This window comes from Schistocerca serialis, chromosome 8 (assembly GCF_023864345.2).
Source record: "Schistocerca serialis cubense isolate TAMUIC-IGC-003099 chromosome 8, iqSchSeri2.2, whole genome shotgun sequence".
Lineage (NCBI taxonomy): Eukaryota > Metazoa > Arthropoda > Insecta > Orthoptera > Acrididae > Schistocerca > Schistocerca serialis.
In genome coordinates this window covers 442,440,623-442,458,666 of record NC_064645.1, presented here as the reverse complement: position 1 = coordinate 442,458,666, position 18,044 = coordinate 442,440,623, and the positions used below count along the sequence as shown (strand labels likewise).

At 41.0% G+C, this 18,044-nt stretch overlaps 1 protein-coding gene across 1 annotated transcript in view; it reads right to left on the bottom strand.

Moving 5' to 3' along the window:
- LOC126416794 (endonuclease G, mitochondrial) overlaps positions 1-18,044 on the bottom strand; it is a 48,836-nt gene that overhangs the window by 12,677 nt on the left and 18,115 nt on the right. The window contains exons 3-5 of the mRNA XM_050084664.1: positions 10,847-11,083; positions 2,299-2,479; positions 2,072-2,221 (exon numbers count right to left, since the gene is read on the bottom strand). Of these exons, the coding sequence (XP_049940621.1) occupies positions 2,117-2,221; positions 2,299-2,479; positions 10,847-11,083 (523 nt within the window). The 3' untranslated portion in view covers positions 2,072-2,116. The remainder of the gene's footprint in view (positions 1-2,071; positions 2,222-2,298; positions 2,480-10,846; positions 11,084-18,044) is intronic.

Here is an 18,044-nt window from a genome sequence, read left to right as displayed (position 1 = left end):
GGGGGGAATTCCGACAGTGAAGGGTAATGAACAGCCATAGCATTAATTATGGAGTAATAATATTTATAATAGCATAGTAAAACCATTTTAAGATGTCAACTACTACCAGTTGTCAGAAAAAGTCAGTGCCATGTCACAAAGGGCTTCCATAACTGCTCAGATTCAGAAACACAAATTGATATTTATTCTGTTTCACATTTCCCTTATCTATAATTAATTATGTGAAAATAAAAAAGTAGAAAGACTAATGAAGAGCTAAATAATGTTTGTTTAAAACAGCTAATCTCAGTCATTTTAAATAATGTGGTATAAGTAAAGTGAAGAGAATGAATATATTTCAGCAAATGTACGTTCTCCATGTCAGATTTCGGGTAAATAAATACTTTCAGAGTAATGGAGACCACTTGTTGAATGACATACATAAACTTTTGGCCACAGCCTTCATCAGCAAAAGAGAAACATGTCTTTCATAAACACAAGCAAGCACATCTCACCTACACAAAAGTACCAACTCCAGCATCTTGGAGAAGAATGAAACTATCATGTGGGATGGATGTAGCAATCTGGAAATGGCAGAGAAGGGGAAAGAATAGTAATGTATAGATGGGGGGAGAGAGGAATGATGTAGAGGCGGAAGATAGTCAGGTGCATTGGCAGAGGGTGAAAAACAAAGCAAGTGTGAGATGAGAATGGGGAGAAGATGATAGACAGAGGAGGTGGATGCAGCTGGGTGAAGTGTGTGGGGGCAGTATGTTAATGTAAGTTGAGGCTGGAATAGTTACAGGAGTTGCAAGGACAACACCCATCTGCGCACTTCAGAAAAGCCGGTGATGGAGGGGAGGATCCAGTGGCTCAGGTAGTGAAGCAGCCATTGAAATAAAGCAAGTTATGTTCAGCTGCATGTTGTGCCACAGGGTGGTCTGCTTTGCTCTTGGCCAAAGTTTAGCAGGGGCCATTAATCCTAGTGGACACCTGACTGGTAGTTATACCAATCCCCTAACTATACTGTCAGCAACCTATGGTAACATACTGGCCCACACCTACCACCCAACAGTTTCCACCCCCCCCCCCCCCCCCCATCCTATCGTCTCCTCCTCATTCTCATCTCACACCCTCTGTTTGCCCCCTTAGCCAATGCATCCAACCATCTTTCCCCGCTCCTCTCATTTTTCACTCTTTTTTTTTTCCTCCCACCTTCCTGCCCCACAACCTCCTGACGCTGCACCTGATGGCATTCTAGTCCCTGCACACTCCGACAGACAGCATTCCTTTCTCAACCCACCCATACACTAACATCCCTTCCCCCTCTCCGCCCTCTACAGATTGTTGCTTCCATCCTCTTTGATAGGTGCATTCTGGCCTGAGCTGCCTGAGTTGGCGGTCAGGTGTGAGTGAGATGTGCTTGTTTGTGTATATTGAATGCTGTGCATTTCTCTTTTGCTGATGAAGGCTGTGGCCAAGACCCTTACGTCAGTGTCTTAATTGTGTGTGTCTGCAATTTAATGTTCCTTCTGTATGGTAAGTAGCAATCTATGTCTTCTTACTTGTTGTAATATTCACATTCAAAGTATCTTAAGACTGAAGCACAAAGAATTATATACTTTGGCTAGGTGTGCCCCTTTTTGTCTTGCCAGCTGTGATGTGGGGTGGCAACTGTTCTTATTGCAATGCTCATTTGACATGTGCCTTGTCTTAGAAATGTACTGATAAATTCATTTAAATGTAATAAATATCACAACCTTTCTGTACAAATACCCCGACATAGTCTACGCAATTCATGATACAAGCAGGCAGTTAAGAAATTAAATATATAGATGGCACCGTAACATACACAGTAACTCTGAAAGAGAAACATCATTTTACAAATGCTGACAAAACTTTATATACAAAGTAGCTACATAAACTACATTATCAAATATATAAAGGTTTCCGAAGATAATTGTTTAACAAGAGGAAAGGTAGTAATTCCTTCACAATTATACTGAAAGGTAGGTCACTTCCCCCACACAAAAATATAGTCAATAATCAAGACATGTAAATACTTCAAAAATGTATAATTAAGACAACGTACCTCTGCCTGTATGACTGCTAAAAGTAACAATCCACTTCTCATTACTTAAACGTATGATGTCTTTTTACCATTGATCAATCTGAGTTTGTTTCTCGAAATCTGATCAAAGAACAGTAGTCCTGCAGCTCTCTCTATACTTTCTGGTGGGACCTGTACAGTCATAAACAAAATTTTATAGTTACCTGCACTTCAACAATAGGCACAAGAACAGTGTTTTGAATTCTTACCTGGAACACTGAGAGTGGAGTATTGTCATCAATCTGCTGATTTGGCATAACATAAGCCTCCATTTCCAGTTGTTCATCTTTTGTTTCTCCAACAACCACTTTAAAGAAATGTGTGGGAACAGCAACAGTGTTCGGTCCAATTACTTCATATTTAACATATGTTTTACCATCATCTTCTTTCCTGCAGTAAAAGAACAAATTAGTTTCCTGTGAAGTTTTCATTAGTAAGCCAAACAAAAACAATATAGGAGTAATAAAAAGTGGATTAGTTACAGAGAGATTTGTACTTTCTTTGTGTATCAACAGCTACGGTCTTTTAAAAACAAAAACAGAGGTTCACTATTACAAATTAATACAATGTCATAGGTAGATGATAATTATCTAAGGGAATTGCTAGGATTAAGATAGAGGATTTTGATATATGAGGCAAGTGCATGGCTGCAATTTGTGCGAGATGTACTACAGCTAATCCCCTTGGCAGCTGCCATATAATGGCCCAGTGCACCTTTCTCAGTTGTGTGTAAACTAAGACGCAATGTGCCAAAATTAAACTTAATTTTATTCACAATAGATGCTCAAAATGATCTCCCTCTACACAAAGCTTGTAAAACGCACTTCAAATTTTGGCCAAGCTAAAATTCTTGTAATCACAAGCCAAACTTTTCAGTGAGTAATAGATACTGCTTGTATATATCTTACCTTTTAACATTGCCCAAACATACGAGGCATGTGAGGAAAGTAATGAGGCTTTTTTTTGTTACCAAAGTTTTTATTTATTTATTTATTTTTCAAGCAAGAGTGTTGTATGTTCTCCCCTCCAAAGCGGTTCCTTCTGGCAGCTATACACTGGCTGAGTTGTTGTCCAAGTCTTGATAGCAGCGCTGAAAGACTTCAACTGGTTGGGCCGTTAACATGTCTGTCACATCCTTTTGAATGCTCTCCAGACTCCCACAGTGACATCCTTTTAAGACTTTTTCAGTTTTGGGAAAATAAAAAAATGTCACAAGGAAGCAGATCAGGTGATTAGGAGAAGGTAGGAGGGGGGGGGGGAGGGGTTGGGGGGGGGGGGGGGGGGGAGGGCAGTACAGAACAAGAAGAATGCCATTTGAGGTAAAAAATTCTGTCAAGATGCAGCATCCACTTGTCTGCAATGTCTGGACTCACTGGACTCACCCTTATTCTGAGCATTTCAATGGCATGTTTGACAGTTTGTCCTGGAGCAACAAATTCTTTATGCTTGATACCCCTATTGTCAAAAAAGCAAATCAGCATTGTTTTGATCTTTGATTTGTTAGCATTGTTTTGATCTTTGATTTACTCATTCAAGCTTTTTCGGTCAATAAGATGTTTCAGTGTCCACTTTTCACTTTGCTGCTTTGTCTCAGCATCGTATTCAAAAATCCAGAACTCATCACTGGTGATCACACAGTCGAACCATTCATAGTTGTTGGCAATCCTCTCAAGCAGATCAATGCACACATTTAGGTGTCCTTCCACTCAGTTGTGAAGCTTTTTGGCATCACTTTGGCACAAGGCCTTTCGCATGTGCAAAATTTCAGTCCAAATTTGATGAATGATGAAAGAGTATAAGTTTAACAGGTCAACCATCATCCTTATTGTTAAATGTCAGACTGATCTCACAAGAGCATGCATGCGTACGACATTTTCGTAAGTTTTTTAAATTGAAAATCTTTCTGAGTGAGGTTCATGTTCAATGTGTTCTCGGTTTTCCAAAAATGATTTGTGCCATCGAAAACCCCATGCTCTTGATAAGGAATGTTAGCCACAAACCCATTTTTACTTTTCAAAGGTCACACTTGCCAACTGCTCCAGTTTAACACAAAACTTAGCAACTATCTTTTTCATAATATTGATGCACACCATGTTGGATTTTCAATTGTTTGATCTCAGCTATGATTGTCAGAAGAATCTAGTACTACCAATGGCACCATACCAGCTGGCCCGTTATTCCTGTCAAATGTACATTTACAACTTTACAGTCTGCCAAGGCTCCTCGGAGGACCCCCCTCCCCCAGAAAACTGACACGGTGTTTTCGTACATTTGGCTGGAACACAAATATGCCAAAGGATCAAACCAAACAGCGTCAATGTTACACCACAGACTAACTCACCTAAACTCCAAAGAAGTGAAAAACTTCGGTTGTTTTCCAACGGATGTGGCGGTCAGATGATGACCAGCATGCTAAGTCACTGGTTTCTTCTCAAAGCTCCCAACAATCAAGAAGAAATAGAACTGTGGTTCCCAATTAGTGGGTTACTCATTCATCCCACCTGACAGGTTTCTTGGTAACATCAAAAGGCAACTCTGCAAGTTGAGCATCATTGAAAACCCATCTATATACATTCAGAACACAGACATTTGCAACGGTAGTACGTCTAGGATGATATGAATGCCCTGCTCAAGATTGGAAAGAATAGGTGGAAGGCTCACTTAAAGTTACTGGTAACTGACATTTCTCAAAACGCAAAAAAAAAAAAAAAAAAAAAAAAAAAAAAAAAAAAAAAAAAAAAAAAAAAAAAAGAAAAAAAAAAGTGTTTACGAAAAGAAAAAAACGAAGATTTGTCTAGTTCATGGAGAGTCCTCCTACAATTTTGAAGCTGGAGCGATGAAGAGCATCCTGAAGAGGGGAAAAGATTTCAGCAAAGCAAACAGCCTGACACCAATCACAGCAGGTGTAGAGCTGTCAGGAGGCAAACTCTTGAGACATCAAAAAGCATTATCTGCTCCACTTTGGTGAAGATTGGGCAACCAACAACAAACTCAAATTCCATACTGAGGCATTTGACAAGCAGGAAGGCATTCCTATCACTCTTGCCACTGCCAACCCTCAGAATGAATGGAAATGGTTTTGAGTTGATGGACAGTGTTGAAGTTGATGTCACTTAAAAGCAATTTTCAACCAATTTCATTTTCTAGAATTTTTTGTGTTTTAATTAAGATGCAACTTTCTGTCAATTTTTGTGTTTCTAAAATCTTGGAAAAAGAAGAATAAGAATAAATTTGGAGCATATTTTATTTTCTACAATATCTTGTGATGTCGAAAGCACAATGGAGAAGTTAAAAAAACTAACATGCATTTTTGTTCTCTTTTTGATGTAAAATAAGGCAGTTTGTCGTCGTAAAATAATGTCACTTTCATATTTTTATATGCCATTTGTGTAGAGTTTTAAGACTGCTTTGAAATAAAATATATTTTGTTTACGTTTGCAATAATTAATGTCCACCCTTCTGTCATTCCTGACATATGACCAAACAGCAGGTTTTGCAACAAAATGTTTGTTTTGTAATTGGCTTGATACGTTTGCAAAGCCTGCTAAATGGATAAATTGGGTGCAAAAACCGTTATGTCAATATTTCACTTATGACTTTAATGTATAAAACCTAATCGCAGATTTCAGCCATTAATACCAAGTAATTAATTATTTTTAAATTATTTTTTCAAAAAGAAATGAAGTCTTTAGTAGTTTGAATGAGACAAGTTTTTCAAAATTATCTCAGTTTCACTTATCATGCAGTTAGTGGCTTTTGCATCTAGGCTACTCAATTGATCTCCCATCTGCAACGCTGCCAAAGAACTGTGCGATGCCTGCTTATTGGGGTATTAGTTCCCATCCAACATCGGAGAGGGAAAGGTGGAGAGAGGGAGGGAGGGGGAGGGGGGAGGGGGAGGGGGAGGGAGAGAGAGAGAGAGGGGGGGGAGGGGGCAGAGAGTGAGGGAGGGAGAGAGAGAGAGAGAGAGAGAGAGAGAGAGAGAGAGAGAGAGAGAGAGATATTGGGGGGGGGGGGGGGGGAGAGAGAGAGAGAGAGAGAGAGAGAGAGAGAGAGAGAGAGAGAGAGAGAGAGATATTGGGGGGGGGGGGGGGGGGGGGGAAGAGAGATTGCATCTTAAAAACACCCTATATCCATATACAGGGGGGGGGGGGGGGGGGGCAAAAATACAGAACGCAGTACCAGGCCTAATAGGGAGTAGGAAATCCATTCGCTTTCAAAACAGCTTCCCGTTACTTCGAATGGATAAATGCAGGTCATGTACAGTTTTCCAGGGAATCTTATACCATTTTCCTTGCAAAATAGTGGGTACTTCTGGTAACAATGTTGGAGGTGGATAGTGATCACGCCCTTCTCGCCAAGGTATACCCCATATGTTCAATAATATTGAGATCTGGTGACTGGTAGCCATGGGAGATGCGACAATTCATCTTTATGTTGACAAAACCAGTCCTGGACGATGAGAGCTGTGTGAACAGTGCTCTTGCAATCTTGGAAGACAGCACCATAACCGAATTCCTGCGATGTTTCGCTATCAGCAAAAAGTTGGAAACATTGCAAAACAAGACTCATCCGAACAAATTAGTTTCTTCCATTACCCCAGTGTCAAGGTTTTACGACTTCGGCATCACATTATCCTGTTACGGGCATTTGCGTCACTGATGAGTGGTTTTGAAGTTCCAGCTCACTATGTATTGCACAGCTTATTATGCCCCCTTCATGTCGTTTTGGTGCTGACAGTGTTCTCGAGTGTAACATTCAGTTCTGCAGTGACTTTTGCAGCTGTCACCCTCTTATTTTCCATCACAATCCTCTTCAATGATCACATGTCACAATCACTTAATACACATTTTCACCTGCCTTATGAAGTAGTGGATGATGTTTTTCCACTTTCCTTGTATATGGTAAAAATATTTAATGTGGTGTCTATTGGAAATACCAAACACTTCGGCTACCATCATTTTGGCAGCACCCACCCGCACAAGCACCAACAATTTGCCATGCTCGAATTCACTTACCTCCCGCGTAATGCACTCACAAGTACAAAGAACACTGTTCTGATCATGATGGATACTTGTAACGTGTTGAAGGCATTGCACAGATGGTGTTTGTGGTCAAATACACTGTAGCAAGCTACAGGTTTGGCTAGCATCTGCATTTATGTTCAAGCACGCATTTCCTGTGGCATCTCATTTTGTTCAACCAGTTTTTGGCCACTACAAACATGTGGAACAATTAATCCAATACCACCATTATCAGCATTTGTTCCTATGTTGAACCCAAATATTTCCTGGGAATGCAAATTCATGTATACCCAGAAAATTTAGAGTACTTCACAGTGCAGTGTTTTTGCACTCCTCTATAAAAACAGGAATAACAAGAGGTAGTGTATATTGTTAATACAAACGAAATGAGACCTAGTGATGGGGGATGAGCATCACCAAAAACGCCCATCAGTGAACTATGAACAACAGTGTAGGAAGTGGATTATAATGATTAGCACCATCCGTATCCCTGTACAGCAACTATGTGAAGAAAGTTAACTATAAGGAGTTTCTATGAGCAGCTAAAGCCTTTTGAATGAACCACAACAATTCTTAGTAGCAACTAACAAGATTCTGGCAACGGTAGTTCCAATATATCACAAATACCAAAGGTGCAATGAGAAGAACCTTTACTTCTGATGTGACAATATCACCAAAAATGGCATTATGACATGAATGTGCAGTGTAACTGCAGAACAGAACAGTTAGAGGATCTTGAAATTTCTGCAACTGAATAAAAACCACAACAAAATGTATACACACCAACAATGACCATAAACTCAATGCTGAAAATGGAGAAACATAATGATTAAATAAATGTGTTAGATTTGGAGACAGTATCTCAAGGGAAGATTATAACATTGACAGAAGATTTATGAAGAGAAACAAGCACAAAAACACTTAATACTCTAAGTCGCTGGATGTTTACAACTGATTCATACAATACGGGACCAAATTCTAACTTTAAATAATAAGGAAGTAGATACGAGGGGGGATACAAAAGTAACCAGAATCGTAATGCTGCACATCGTGTACTTGTAGTAGCCAGTTGCGCCGCTAGAGGGTTGTAGTAGGAGCTCTGCTGAGTCATTCTGCCACGCAGAGTCACCCAACAGTGAGAGGTGTGGTTTCCTTGGCAGTTCTTTGAGTGTGCGTACACTGCAGACATGACACGAGGAAATGGCTAGTTCTTACGAACAATGTGCGGCAGTGAAGTTTTGTTTCTTGCTTGGCAAGAACGCAGCAGAAACTGTTGCGGTTATTCAGACAGCCTACAAAGACCATGCTCTTAGTAAAACACAAGTGTACGAATGGTTTTCTCGGTTTAAAAGGGAGAAATGGTGGTTGGAGATCAGCCCCGTTCTGGTCGACCTTCCACTGCTCGAAGTGAAGACAACATTGACAAATCCGTGATCTCATCAGTGAAGATCGACGCAGGACAACTGACCAACTCGAGAACTTGTCCGGGTTGTCCTGGAGCTCAATTCAGCGCATCTTGACCATCGATTTGGGGATGCGAAGAGTGGCAGCAAAATTCGTGCCAAAGCTTCTTACCGGAAATCAAAAGGATCGTCGCGTTCAAGCCTGTCTCAAAATGAAGGATGCGTTCAAAGATGAAAACCAGACAATAACCAACAATTCTATTTGGAGGTTATGAAACTGCTTCGCACAAGTTTTTTGCGAAAACGTCCGACTTTGTGGGATTCTGGTGTGTGGTTCTTGCATCACGATAATGCTCCCGCGCACACGTCTCTCAGCTTTCGCCAGTTTTTGGCCTCAACGAAGACAACTACCTTTACCCACGCACCCTATTCGCCGGATTTAGCACCCTCGGACTTCTTCCTATTCCCGAGGATGAAAAAGAGACTTGAGAGGGAATCGTTTTGCAGATGTGGAAGACGTAAAACGCAATGTCATGAAAGTGCCAGCAGGTATCAAAGAGGACAAATTTAAAAGGTGCTTCGAACACTGGAATGAACGTTTGGACAATTGTATTAATGCTAATGGAGAGTACTTCAAAGGAGATTAAGGTTGTATTTCCAAACAATAAAGTATATGCTTTCTAGAAAGAAATTCCGGTTATTTTTGGGTCCCCCCTCGTACGAGGTGTGTTCAGAAAGTAAAGTGACTTTATATTTTTATGAAAAAATATGTATTTATTCATCAATATTCATATTGTCCCCTTCAAAGTAATCCCCCGCAGATACAATACACTTGTGCCAACGCTTCTTCCAATCCTTAAAGCACTTTTTGGTACAGCTTTGAGTACTTCCAGTGATGTAGTTTTTATTTCCTCAATCATTGAAAATCATTGTCCTTTCATAGGTCTCTTCAGTTTTGGAAACAGGAAAAAGTAGCAGGGGGCCAAATCGGGTGAATATGGTGGCTGAGGCATGATTGTCATGTTGTTTTGTGTTTTGTCACCAGTTATGATCCTTTTGAGCAAATCAGGATCATCATTGATGTCATTCAAGAACTCCTAAGTGATAATTGAGAAGTTTTGGAAAAAACTTTGCTGACACACATCTCATGCCCAAAACATCCAAAAACATTGCATGACACGAGGCAACTGATATGCCAACATCCTCAGCGAGTTCTCTTATGGTAATTCAATGATTTTCCAAAACAATTTTCTTCACAGCTTCGATGTTGTCATCCGCTGTTGATGTGCTGGGGCGTCCAGAGCGAGGTTCATTATTGGCATCTTCTCAGCCATCTTGGAAGATGCTTGCACCACTCGTAACTTCTTTTTTTTTTTTTTTAATTTCTTACAGCAGACTCACCATATGCCACTGTCAACATTTCAAGTGTTTTACAGCACTTGATTCCATTTTCACACAAAGTTTGATGCAAAATCTTTGCTCCAATTTTTATAATAACCGAAAATCACCAAGCACACTAAAACATGTCTAACCTTTCTATCTGTCAAAAACAAATGAACTATGCTGTATGCTTGAAACTGTGAACATATGTCCGGGACATGTGCACCAACAGCACAAAAAGAGATTTATAATTAAATGTACATTGCCTGCGCAATTTGATAAGTCACCTTACTTTCTGAACAGTAGTCGCATTTTTTATGCGCATGCATCAACAACTAACATTGCAGCATAGTTCCAGGCCACTGGAGACAGGACATCACAGCAGTAAGACATTCAATCAGACTTTTTAATTCTGGCAGTGATTTTACACACATTAAGCAAGGCGTAAGAGCCACCATAGTTCGGTAATGATTTTACAGCCAGCAGACATGCTAAGGGGTAGCAGGTTAAACATTTTGACAGTTAGGCTCTACGGCTGATGCTATAACTAACAAGGACAGAAATGTCAAAAAGGCAGCATATACTATTGTAAAAAACAGTTTTTCTAGTATATGTTGAATTTTTAGTTAGTCAACCTGGCAGATCTCTACAACTACTTGTAAGAAGGTTATACAAAAGTATATATAATGGAAGGTGTTTGTAACACTTCATCTTACAGTTGAGGCATTAAGTTGTCGATAGGCACTTACAAAAGGTCGGACATTGCTAACTTTCGGGTGAGGACCGAAAGTTGTGTAGTAACCAGAAGCATTTGGCAAAATAACTGCAGACCATCTCCTCCTAGTATTAAATTATATCCTGTACTCAGTTACAGTGTCATCTAATACATGTGATGGAGAAAATTTATTGCCTAATAAACTATAATTAATGTTGCTATAAACTGTTAATACCTGGGCAGATAGAGAGGACCCGTGCAGACATAAACATTTTTATATATTTTAGTCAATCTGCGAACATGTTTCTCCAAACGGTTCCATGAATTTCTATTGAAACCAACACCAACTTGAGGTGCAATGTTTGACAAAAAGAATGTTTGATCAACATAGGTCTGACTACTTCGATGATTCCCTGCAGCAGCAAGATGGCCCCTGTCATATCCACTGCCCTTGTAATCCTTGTTGGTTGACCTGGAAAAATAAGTGCCAAAGAAAAAGTCATGAAAATACAATGGTACCCAACAAATATTTAAGGACTTTTAACATAACAAAAAACACTGAAATGTAGTGCACATTACTACTTTTATCCTTTCCCTTAACTAACTACTAAACAGTACAACTATTTTACTTTGTCCATAATGGACTCTCTATTAAGGGCTGCAACTGATTAGACGGTACTTCGCATTTTTCATGATTATGTAGCAATGCCGCGTGGGACTTTGTATTTGCTTACTGAAGGCATCAAGTAGCTGAAACAAATTTAGTACCTTAAGCCTAGTAAAATATTTCTGTGGTAATGTAATTATAAAAATCATATTTTTAATGGCAATATTATGAGTAGGCTAGATTGCTACTGACCTCATAGAAGAGGTGTTGTTGAGTCACAGATAGGCACAACAAGAAGACTGCTAAACAAGTAAGATTTCGGCCAAAAGGGCTTCTTCTGAAGTACACTCCCCCCCACATACACACACATTCATTCACAACATAACTCTCACATACATGACCACTGTCTCTGGCTGCCGAGACCAGACTGCAAGCAACTGCGCACTATGGGAGAAGAAATCTGGGTGGTGGGAGTAAGGAGGAGGCTGGGGCGGGAAGGGGGACGCATAGGAGGATAGGAGTGGGGGGGACAGTAAAGTGCTGCTTGTGGGAGCATACGGGACATGGTGGGGAGAAGGTAGGGCAGGTAGGTGCAGTCATCAGGTTAGACACTGTGTGGGACAAGAGGGGGGGGGGTGGGGGGTGGTAGAAAAGGAAAGAAGTAAAAGAGACTGTGATTGTGTTGGTGGAACAGAAGGTCATATAGCGCTGGAGTGGGAAAAGGGAAGGGGGATAAGTGGGTGAAGTACAATGAGTAACCTTCGTCAGTTACTGTCCATCACCTAACTATGTCTTTCCCTGTTCCCACTCCAGCACTACACAGCCTTCTATTCCACCAACACACAGTCTTTTTATTTCTCTCCTTTCCCACTCCCCTCCACCCCCCCAACCCCCACCCACCCACCCACCCACCCACCCAGAGTCTAACCTGATGACTGCACCTACTCACCCTCCCCTCTTCACACCATGCCCCTGTATGCTCCCCAGACAGCACTTTACCATTCCCCACCCCTACCCTGCGAGCCCTCCGACTGTCCAACCTCCTCCTCCTCCTCCCCCCTATTACCCAGATTGCTTCTGCCATCATGTGTAGTCAGGTCTTGGAGGCCAGAGACAGTGGTCATGTTTGTGTGTGTACACTCCAGATGAAGGCCTTCTGGCCACAAGCTTACTGCTGACAGTCTCTTTTTGGTGTCTGTCTGGGTCTCAACGTCTCCACTATATGGTGAGTAGCAATACATCCTTTTCATAATATTGTCATCATTCAATCCTGGACTTCCCATTGTTTTACACATTTTTAAAACTGTACAGCCCAACTGAGGAGTGCAACTTAGTAGCAGATGAGTTTGCTTCCTCCTCCTCCTCCTCCTCCTGATCTCTCTTCAGTTTCTGACTGAAGGGTCCTTTCTGATCTTCTGTTACAGTTCTGTTGGTAGTTCTCAGTTTGACTACAAACTGGCGAATCTCAACAAGAATTCTAAATGTACATCTATCCTTTACCATATCACTTGTGATGCCAAGATGATCTTCAATTTCAAGTAGTCAAGATAGATAATTCTTTTAGTGATCTAATGATTGTAGCAGGCTTCAAAGCCCCAACAGAACGTATCTCAGCTCTGGTAGACCAACACCTCCAACCTATGACCCGCAGACTCCCATCCTACATCAAAGACACAAACCACTTCCTAGAACACCTCAAATCCATTCCCACTCCTCTCCCACCTGAAACCTTTCTTGTCGTCATAGAGGCTACATCCCTTTACACAAACATCCCACATACCCATGTTCTCTCTGCCCTTGAGCACTACCTCTCCCAACGCCCACCCGAAGGTCTTCCAAAAACCTCATTCCTTATCACACTTACCAACTTCATCCTCACCCATAATTACTTCACTTTTGAAGGCCAGACCTACATACAAATCAGGGGAACGGCCATGGGAACCAGGATGGCTCCGTCCTATGCCAACCTCTTCATGGGCCGCATGGAGGGGGCTTTCCTGAAGACCCAACAGCTGCTTCCCCTGGCCTGGTATCAGTTTATAGATGACATCTTTGTGGTCTGGACTCATGGCAAAGAAACACTCCTTAATTTCCTCCATAACCTCAACTCCTTTTCGAATCTGAATTTCACCTGGTCCTTCTCCAAAACCCAAGCCACCTTCCTGGATGTTGACCTTCATCTTGTTGAAGCTCACATCCTCACCTCTGTCCATATCAAACCCACAAACAAACAACAGTACCTTCACTTTGATAGCTGCCATCCATTCCACATCAAACGCTCCCTTCCCTACAGCCTAGGTATTCGTGGCAAAAATATCTGCGCCAGTGACGAATCCCTCACCAATTACACCAATAATCTGATCAGTGCTTTCCTCTCCTGCAACAATCCTGCAGACCTTGTCCACAAACAGATCTCCCGAGCAATACATTCCTCCCCGTCCAACAACAATGTTCCTACCCCCCAGACCACACAGCAGCATCCCCCTTGTCACCCAATATTATCCTAGCCTCGAATACATCAACAAATTACTCTGCCAGGGATATCACTTTCTCAAGTCAACCCCTGAAATGAGATCATCCCTTGACAAAATTCTCCCCACACCACCCAGAGTTGCCTTTCGTCGCCCCCCTAACCTCTGTAACATCCTTGTCAAACCCTACAATATTCCCAGACTACCTTCTCTACCCAGCGGTTCCTACCCCCGTAACCAGCCCCGCTGCAAGACCTGCCCCACGCATCCCCTGACAACCACCTACTCCAGCCCCGCTACTGGTAAAACATACACAATTCAAGGCAGGGCCACATGTGAAACAACACGTCATTTATCAGCCGACATGCCTGCACTGCACAGCCTTTTACATTGGTATGACAACAACTAAACAGGCTGAGCGCATGAATGGACACAGACGAACAGTCCGCCTAGGAGAGGACCAATACACAGTAGCAGAGCATGCCCTCCAGCATAATTCTAGGGACCTAGGAACCTGCTACACCGAATGTGCCATTTGGCTTCTCCCACCCAACACCAGTCCCTCTGAACTGCGGAGATGGGAACTTGCACTCCAACACATCCATTCATCCCGCCATCCCCCTGGACTGAACCTATGTTAAACAACCTCACCCCCATTTACTCTTCATTCTTCTCCTCTTTCCCTTTCCTCTTTAGCCATTCACACATTTTGCATCCTAAATAGTTGTGTTTATCTTTATACTGTATACCACTTTACTTCTGTATGCATCATCTTTGGTTTGAAGCTGGCACAGTACTTACAGTAGAATATCTTTGGTTTCCCTCTGACAACCATGCCTCCATCCTTGCTACCCTCCCTGTTTTCCTTTCCCTGCTGCTTCATAACCTGGGTTGTGAGTAACTGAATCCACTTTCCCTTCTTCCCTTTCTTCCCCCTCTCTCCTCCCTGATGAAGGAACAAAGTTCCGAAAGCTAGGAACGTAAATTTTCTGTTCTGTTTTGTGTATCTATCGGCTGTACTGAGCTGAGGTAAGTACTGGCCAGCCCCTCTATCTCTTTGTTAGTAATTCTTTTAGTGAGCTTAACAACATTCATTCTCAGAATGTGACTATAAAACAATAGTCGTGTCATTTCTGGACGTGTCAGATTTTCTTAGGACGCTTGCGTAATACCTGTGATTTCCTTTATAGCCAAATTCCGCCAAAGTAGTCTGGGCTTTCCTTGTGGCTCTGTCTTAAATTATTGATCTTCATACAGTTATCAAGGTCTATGAATCAGTTGTGTGTGTAATGCCTGTGATTTGATTAAATTGTTATAGCATCTTTGTTTTGAGTTCCAGGATACTGATTTTTCATTATACCTGCTCTGACGTGATGTTAATATTTGTTTGACAAGTCCTGTAGCTTTTCCAACTACAATGAATTCTTCTAATATCTTGGGCAGTGTGTGTCTATTGGATCTCTTTGTCTATAAAGAGATACCACCAGTCGCCTACATTTGCGAATCTGCAAGGAGGTTTTGAGGGTGAGAATTTTTTCTTTACAGGCTATGCCTTTCCTGAATTCTGCCTGATGTTCATCAATGACATGGTTAGTTCATGTCTCAAGTCACTTGTGTAAGACTCTTGATAATATTTTGTGAGTAGGCTTAACTGGTAGCAGGGAAATTGATATTTATGTCCATTTTATCACCTTTTTGGACCGCCTCTACAGCTGCGTGATCAGCATAGATAGCTGCCATGTGAAGGGCATAGGTTTGATTAACGGTGCCACCAAGGCATTTTCCTTGTTGGGAAGACTGTTACGGGTTGAACTCTGCCTCATGATGCCAACTGAAGAGCTACTTGACTGAATAGTAGTGGTTCCATGGTCCAGAAAGTCTGCAAAACAGCCACAAGAGTTGTGTACTGACCAGATGCCACTCCACACTGCACCCACATCACTCCAAGGCAGAGGATGACAACGCTTGGTAGATGTCTCTTGGGCCTTCACAACCTAGACGAGGAGCTCTTTATTTATTTTATGCATATATCTTCTATCCAGCACATAAATCACACACAAAAATCTTTTTGCATGTTAGTTTTACAACTCACAAGTTCAGGTTATTTAAATTTTTAGATGAACTGGATACCACATGATGAATATTTGCAAATTTAAGTAAAAATGGGTTATATAATTTGATACCGTATACTTGAACTTATTGTACAATTAGGTGGAAGTGTTACGGATTTTCCAGCACAAATTGCTGTGTGAATGAGTAAAAGCAGTTGTGCTGCAGGTTAAACCTCACAGCTTCTTTTTATTTATTTATTTTTATCATTTAAACCAGAAACATATTATGTCTGTGTAATCTGGCACATGGTACATAGTTTTGTTCCTGTGTGATGTACATCTTTTCTCGCATCAGCTGATGTTGCAATGTGTGACTGAAGTAACTGAACTTTTACTATGGTATTGCATAACTGAGTAACCAGCAATACCATGCACCCCCCCCCCCCCCCCCCAAAAAAAAAGGTTTCTTTCTGTTTTATTCAATTAAATATAGATGGCATAAGTTTCTTTGATTTACTCGTCTTTGTTAGTTTACACCTTGATTCATTTCATCTCCCTGAAGGTTCTTCTTCACAGGGCTATCTACAGAAAACAATGAATGAATGGAAAATATTGTTCTGAGTAAAAAAGTCTCTTTCCTCAGCGCTCTTCTTTAACAAATATAACTACTTCAATTTTTGTTTATCAGCTTCTGTGAGCCATGGAACACATCAGTGCATAGTTTACAGAATGCTGATCAGAAAATTTATAAACACCAGAGTTAAATAATGAATAAAATATGAAAAAAATTTAGGAGCATGTAAGTAGATAACACACTACAGAGAAACGTTCTGAACTACTGCAAGCAACTCCTGTTAGGATAGGAGGAGTGTGCCATAAGGAAACTTTTCAACATGGATTTCAACACATCAGGTTCATCACTCCAATTTTCAGTTTTGATGGAAGACTGTTGAAAATTAAAGCTGCTGAATAGTGCACACCTTTCTCTCTTATCCACAAGGATATTATTTTTCTGTCTAGAGTTCACCAAGTGAATTCGCAGTTCATTGTGAACAAGTCAATATTGTCAATACTGTCTGTGTCAGAGACAGTAGAATTCATTCTTACAGTAAATATAACAACATTCACTCTCTGCACAAGATCCAGAACGTGATACTTCCAAGAACACCTTCCCTCTACCCTCAGTCCTAAGAATTTAAAATAGTCAACATCGCCAAGAGTTTGGCAACCCAGAGTTTCATGTCACGTACTTATGCATTGCATTTTGTTGCAGTTAAGTGTTAAGCCTAGTTTACACAACACCATTGGGTTGCACACAACTCTGCTACCAGCAACTGTGCATGTGCAACACGCGTTTGCACAACTCACTGGCGAAACTAAACTTTTTTGGTTTGTTCCAGCTTTGGCAACACTATTAGCATGAATACTGAGGTCTGTCTAAAGTAAATAAACTGAAATATCAGGTGGGGCATGGAGGAAATTGTTCGCTTTTTGGGTACCAATGCAACACACTGGTATTTGTAGGATTTTAATGGTGCCGACTACAAAAGCAAGCAGTAACTTGTTGCTGCGCTTTAGATTGTAATATGCGATCTGAACATGAATTCGTAGACAATATTTTAACTGTAGAGCAAAATCCAATCAATTAAAATAATAGGAGTTGGAGTGGATTGGATTGGATTGTTTGGGGGAAGGGACCAAACAGCGAAGTCATCTGTCTCATCGGCTTAGGGAAGGATGGGGAAGGAAGTCGGCCATGCCCTTTCAAAGGAACCATCCCGGCATTTGCCTGGAGCGATTTAGGGAAATCACGGAAAACCTAAACTAAATCAGGATGGTCGAACGCGGGATTGAAGCATCGTCCTCCCGAATAATTATAGGAGTATACACACAAATGAATTAAGAAAAATACTGGCAAGCAAAACATCTAGCTGCAGAATAGTCCATGTCTACAACATTAAAATCTCATGGTTCGTGTTGGTCAATTCTTTTTTAATAAATATAGATGACAGGAGAAAAGGCTAAAGAAATCTGGAAAATTGAAGTCTTTATTCAATATTAATTGATTTAAAATGCCAAAGCAGTGCTTCCCATTCACAAACTGTGTACAGATGATTAAAGTAACTTGTAGGGTCTTCCAGTACAACTTTCGCCAAAATCAGTGAGCAAACAAGCTGATGTCTTTTCTTTATACAGTTGTGAACCCGAACACGTTTATCCCCCCCCCCCCCTCTCTCTTTTAAATCTTTTGTCTTGTTTAGCGACTTCATGCAAACAAGATTAACTACGCCACAAAACAAGTTA